This window comes from Molossus molossus, unplaced genomic scaffold, assembly GCF_014108415.1.
Source record: "Molossus molossus isolate mMolMol1 unplaced genomic scaffold, mMolMol1.p scaffold_m16_p_8, whole genome shotgun sequence".
Classification (NCBI taxonomy): domain Eukaryota; kingdom Metazoa; phylum Chordata; class Mammalia; order Chiroptera; family Molossidae; genus Molossus; species Molossus molossus.
This window is the reverse complement of record NW_023425402.1, coordinates 86,369,728-86,376,497: the sequence shown is the minus strand read 5'-3', so window position 1 is coordinate 86,376,497 and position 6,770 is coordinate 86,369,728. Positions and strand designations below refer to the sequence as shown.

The 6,770-nt window shown below is 39.6% G+C and overlaps 1 protein-coding gene across 1 annotated transcript; it reads left to right on the top strand.

Annotated features, from left to right (window-relative positions):
- The first annotated feature begins 2,885 nt into the window (after positions 1-2,885).
- On the top strand, positions 2,886-3,773 carry LOC118621757 (60S ribosomal protein L6-like). The gene has a single exon (XM_036249151.1). The coding sequence runs from the start codon at positions 2,886-2,888 to the stop codon at positions 3,771-3,773; it is 888 nt and encodes a 295-aa protein (XP_036105044.1).
- Positions 3,774-6,770: the final 2,997 nt, after the last annotated feature.

Here is a 6,770-nt window from a genome sequence, read left to right as displayed (position 1 = left end):
GGAGGCCATGTGACTTGCTTGATTAGTAATACATAGGCAGATTTAAGAGTTAGCATTTGGTTTACTATGTCATATTTTTATTTATTCTAAAAAAATTTTTTTTCTTTATTGATTTTAGAGAGAGAGGAAGGGAGAGGGAGAAGGAGAGACAGAAATATTGGTGAGAGAGAACATTGATTTGCCACCTCCAGTATGCCCCCCGCTGGGGACTGGGCCCACAACCTGGGCATGTGCCCTGACCAGGAATCAAATCGGCTACCTCTTGGTGCATGGGTCAATGCTCAACCACTGGAGCCACACCGGCCAGACACTATGTCATTTTTTATACTATTACAAAATGAGCAGTGTTCCAGCTAAAGGCTACTCTGTCAGTTTGGCTCCTAGAGTAAAGACAATGTGGGTTATTATTGCAGGAGACACACAGAGAGTATGTAGCAAGAAATAATCCTTTGTTGTTGGAAGTTGGTAAAATTCAGGTTATTTAACACTGCAGCATAATAATCCCAGCTCAGCCTGACTAGTAGAAATATAGTTGGCATTAACTGAGATGGAGACCTCTGCAGAAGCATGTTTGGGGTGTGTATGGAGCAACCAGGAGTTCAACTTTTCTATATGAACTTTGAGATGCCTATTAGACATCCAAGAAGAGCTGTTTAACAGTTATTTGGATATAAGGGTCTGGAGTTCAGGCTAATGATATACATTTGGGAATCATCAGCCTGAGACTGAGCACAGTTACCAAGGGAGTGAGTGCATAGATAAGAAGTCCAGGAACTGAGCTTTGGAGTAGTCCAACAACTAACACATGAAAGCAGCCAGTAAGATAAGAAGAAGTCCAAGAGGCTTGGTATCCTGGAAGCACAGTGAACAAAATATTTCAAGGATGATGATCTGTGTCCTATGGTGTTGATAAGTCCAGTGGAATCAGAGTTGAGAATTGACCTTGAGATGCAGCAATGTGGATGTCATTGACAGGAGCAGTTTAAGTGAAGTGGTCTGGAGGAAAGCTTGAATCTCTTGAATGAGATGGGTTCAAGAGAGAATGGTAGGGGAAGAATGAGACAGCACGTATACATGACCCTTTCCAGGAGTTTTCCTGTAATGGGTAGCAGAGACATGATAACTAAAGAGGGAAATGGGGTCAAGAGTGTTTTTCTTTTGTAAGATGAGTGAAATGATAGCTTGTTGGTATGCTGATGGGAATGATCTAAAAAGGAGGGAAACAACTGATGTGGCAGAAGAAAGAATGTAGAATTGCTGGAGAGATGTCATTTAATTGGTGAGAAGGAATGGGATGTGGTACACAAATGGAGATATTGATCTTTCATAGGAGTACATATAGTTCATTTATAGGAACAAGATGGAAAAAATATGTGGATACAGAAGGAGGTACATGAGTAGATGTGGGTGAAGTGAGAGCTTGCGGACTTCGGATGGCTTCTGTTTTTCTCATTACAATTGGAAGCAAGGGCATCAACCGAGAATGAGGATGGGTAAATAACTGTTGGAGGTTTGACAGAGTTGTGTGTTTTTCTCAATCCATGTTCAGCTGAATGTGGGGTAGAAATGGAATATTGGAAAGATGCATTTAACCACAGTTTGAGATTGTCCTAGCAAATCCAATAAAGAAAAGGAGGATGAAAGGTTTAAGGTGTATTCAGGGATGTAATTCCAATGGGATTTTAGTTGAGTAAAAGGGGAATTAAAGGCTGAGAGACAGTGAAAAGGTAATATTATGAATGAATTGTTGAAGTTGGACTGCTAAAAGGAGTAAACCACAAACATAGAAGCTGTTGATTGGAATATGGGCTTCCTGAACTTTAGATTATAGAAAGGCTGCAATAATTTGTAATGACAAGGTCTAGGTTGTGTTTACAGAGTGAATAACTGAGTAGGGTATAGGACAAGATCTTAGAATTTTTTGACCCTGAAATTACTCTAGTGAATTCAAATTCTTCTCTCAAACATTTTCTCTCATTTAAATTCCACAATTAAACTCACTGCATTTCTTGTGGGTTCAATCATGAATTTCACGTTATAAAAACGGATTTTATAATTTATTTAAATTAATAGCCCAGCCGGTGTGGATCAGCAGTTGAGCATCGACCCGTGCACCAAGAGGTTGCCAGTTCGATTCCTGATCAGGGCATATGCCCAGGTTGTGGGTCAAGTCCTCAGTGAGGGGCTTGAAGGAGGCGGCCAATTGCTGTTCTCTCTCATCAATGTTTCTATCTCTCTCTCCTGCTTCCTTTTTTTCTTTCTAAAATTAATAAAGGGAAAATTTTTTAATTAAAAAATATTAATAATAAAAGCACAATGAAGAATCCTGTGGCTTACTTTAGATTTACACAAAATGAAATACAAAGTCAATACAAAGTTAAATACGAAAGGAGTTTGTTGGGTATGCAAGGAAATACATTCCACGACCCCCAGTGGATGCCTGAAACCATGGGTAGTACTGAACCCTATATATACTATGTTTTTTCCCATACACACATACCTATAATAAAGTTTAATTTTTAAATTAGGCACAGTAAAATATTAACACTAACTAATAATAAAATAAAACAATAATAACAATGTACTGTAATAAAAGTTATGTGAATGTGGTCTCTCAAACTATCTTATTGTATTGTAATCACTCTTCTTGTGATGCTGAGAGATGATACAATGCCTATGTGACGAGATACTCAGGTACCTAGAATGACACACAACTTAAAACTTATGAACTGTTTAGTTCTGAAATTTTCCATTTAATATTTTCAGACTGCAGTTGCCCACAAGTAACTGAAACTATGGAACCATGTATAAGGGGGACTACTGTACTTTAGTAATTGAGATGGATTCTATCAAAGATGACCCAATCATTTTTCCCATCTTGCAAGATGGCGGGGGAAAAACCTGAGAAGCCGGATACTAAGGAGAAGAAACCTGATACTCAGGAGAAGAAACCTGGAGCTCAGAAGGCTGATGCTGGAGGCAAGGTTAAGAAGGGAAACCTCAAGGCCAAGACGCCTAAGAAGGGGAAGCCCCACTGCAGCCGAAACCCTGTCCTAGTCAGAGGAACTGGCAGGTATTCCCGGTCGGCTATGGATTCCCGAAAGGCCATGTACAAGAGGAAGGATTCCGCAGCTAAATCCAGGATTGAAAAGAAAAAGAAGGAGAAAGTTCTTGCTACTGTCACAAAACCAGTTGGTGGCGACAAGAATGGTGGTACCCGAGTGGTTAAACTTCGCAAAATGCCTAGATGTTATCCTACTGAAGATGTGCCTTGGAAGCTGCTGAGCCAGGGCGAGAAACCCTTCAGTCAGCACGTGAGAAAGTTGCGGACCAGCATCACTCCCGGGGCCATTCTGATCGTCCTCACTGGGCGCCACAGAGGCAAGAGGGTGATTTTCCTGAAGCAGCTGAGCAGTGGCTTGCTACTTGTGACTGGACCTCTGTCCCTTAATCGAGTTCCTCTGCGAAGAACACATCAGAAATTTGTCATTGCCACCTCCACCAAAACTGATATCAGTGGTGTGAAAATCACCAAACATCTCACTGATGCTTACTATAAGAAGAAGAAGCTACGCAAGCCCAGGCACCAGGAGGGTGAGATCTTCGACACAGAGAAAGAGAAATACGAGATTACAGAGCAGCGCAAGGTTGACCAGAAAGCCGTGGACTCACAAATTCTGCCAAAAATCAAAGCTGTTCCTCAGCTGCAGGGCTACCTCCGCTCTGTGTTTGCTCTCACAAATGGGCTTTATCCTCACAAAATGGTGTTCTGAATTTCTTACAAAGAACCTAATTAAATAACTGATCTATTGTAAAAAAAAAAAAAAAAAAAGATGATCCAATCAAATCATTCATTAAAATCTGTAAATATATTAGATAGTTAAAAATTGATTACTTGTTCAATGTTTGGCTTAAAGCCACTTTTTATAAGTTGTTATCTTGAGATATCATCTCCCTCTGTTTCACCCATTGATTTCTTGTTTTTTTAAAAATACATAGGCTAGTGCTGTTCCAGTCACCAGTTATTATGTTATGAAAATTAGACATAGAGGAAAGAGGTACTTAATTACCAAAAACGAAGAGTCTGTTTTTTATCTTAAATCCTGGAGAAACTCTTTTTTTTTTTTTAACCTGACAAATCATAGAACTCTAAGTTAACTTTGGAGCATCAGGGCAGCAAGTACATTTTGAATGCTTAGAAAAAGTTGCAATAAATGAACTAATGTGAAAAAAATAGTTGCAAACAATTTAGAGGCACTTCTGAGATTAAAGATGGGCCTTATTACTAGGTAGAAAATATGGATATTGATTTTAACCTAACTCACTTTTAATTGATATATACCTTAACTCACAGATTTGGATTAGTTTTTTTCCAAATAATTTTCAATTCATGCAAATTCATATATATGTACAATTTATAGTACATATCATATATGTGTGTGTGTGTGTGTGTGTGTGTGTGTGTGTTTAATTATATGCACTGATCTTGAGGTTGTTAAAGATCTTTATGTCAGAAACTGTTAGCTCCTAAATGTTATCTCTCCCTGTTTAATACAGACACATAATTTTACCTTAGTACTTGGCAACTTGGAGTAAAACTGCATTTTTCACATTCAGTTGGAGCCAGGTGAGCCTCTCTGACTAAGATGAGGAATTTTAGGTGGTTCTTCCTAGAAGTTTTCTTTAAAGTGAATATATTCGTGCCCTTCCTTTCTCTCTCATTCTAGCTTCCTGGAACGCAAATGTGATGTCTGGAGTTCTGGCAGCCATCTTAGATAATGAGGTCAAGGCAGTTACTAGCATTAGGATTGGTAAAGAAGAATTGAAAGGTGCCTGAGTTGCTGAAGAGTTCACAAAACCACTGTCAGCCAGAACTGCCGACTTTCAGTTTTGTTGACAGAATAAAATTTTGTTTGTGTAAATCACTATTTTCTTGGTCTCTCTTAATTACAACAAAATGTGATCCCTAATAGATAAAATAAGAATCATTCATTCTTATCCTATCCATATGTCTTTTTTTAAAAAAACTTATCTTTATTGTTGAATGTATTACAGATGTCCCTCTTTTTTCCCACCTTAACCCCCTGCTCCCCAAACCTGCCGCAATCCTGCCTTCCCCACACTATTGTCTGTGTCCATTGGTTACGCATATATGCATAGAAGTTCTTTGGTTTCTCTCCTCCTGCCTCACCTCCCCACTTCCCTTTGAGGTTCATCAGTCTAACAACCAACTTGTGCTTCCTAATCCCTTCATCTTTTTCATCCAACTCCCCTCCCATCTGGCAACCAACAAAAAGTTTTCTGTATCTATGAATCTGTTTCTGTTCTGCTTGCTCATTTGTTTGCAGATTCAATTGTTGATACATATGTATTTATTGCCATATTATTGTTCATTTTTTTTATCTTCTTCTTCAAGAAGACCCTTCAACATTTCATATAATACTGGTTTGTTGGTGATGAACTCTTTTAGCTTTTTTTTTTTTCTGGGAAACTCTTTATATGGCCATCAATTCTAAATGATAGCTTTGCAGGATAGAGTAATCTTGATTGTAGGTCCTTGCTTTTCATCACTTTAAATATTTCTTGCCACTCCCTCCTGGCCTGCAACATTTCTTTTGAGAAATTGGCTGACAGCCTTATGGGAGCTCACTTGAAGGTAACTAACTGCTTTAAGATTCCCTCTTTGTTTTTAACCTTTTGCATTTTGATTATGAGGTGTCTTGGTGTGGACTTCTTTGGGTTCATCTTGTTTGGGACTCTCTGTGCTACCTGGACTTGTATGTCTGTTTCCTTCACCAAGTTAGGGAAGTTTTCTGTCATTATTTTTACAAATATGTTTTCAATTTCTTGCCCTCTCTCTTCTCCGTCTGGCACTCCCATGATGAGAATGTTGGTATGCTTGAAGTTGTCCCACAGGCTCCTATAGTATCCTAATTTTTATTTTGGATTTTATTTTCTTTCCGCTGTTCTGATTGGGTATTTTTTGCTTCCTTGTATTGCTCCTTGGCTTCACCTACTCTATTATTGATTCCCTGTAAATCATTCTTTATTTCAGTTAGTGCATCCCTCATTTCTGAATGGTCCTTTATCATGCTCTTGGGACCCTCACTAAGTTCATTGAGCATCCTTATAAGCAGTGTTTTGAACCCTGCCTCTGTTAAATTGCTTATCTCCATTTCATTGCATTTTTTTTCCTGGAATTGTGTTCTGTTCTTTCATTTGAGACATGTTTCTTTGTCTCCTCATCTTGGCTGCCTCCCTGTATTTGTTTCTACATATTAGGTAGAGTTGCTATTTCTCTTAGGCTTCTAGGGTGGCTTGTTGTAGTAGATGTCTTGTAGGGTCCTGTGACACAGCCTCCCTGATCACCCAGCTGGGCCCTTGAGGTGTATCTCTCATGTGGACTTTATACCCTTCTGTTGCAATTCAGTCTTGATTTCTGTTGGCATATCAGTGAGAGGGTTTTACTCAGGCTGATCAGCTGCAAGGACTGGCTGTGCCCACTAATCACTGACCTCTGACTACCTAGAACGATCACTTGTGCAGGGGCCCACCACACAGAGCAAGACTTACTTCAGCAGGGCTCTGAAACCCCCCGAGTCCATTCCTTGAGTGTGCCACTTGTGGAGGTGGTTGGGTGGTGGTGCTTCAATGTGGTCTGAAACTGTCCACTGTGCTGGCTCTGGGGCAATATCAGCCACTGCCTGTGTTCTACCCAGGGCCACCAGGCACAATCTACAAAGTGATCTACCGATGGCTGCTTCTTGCAC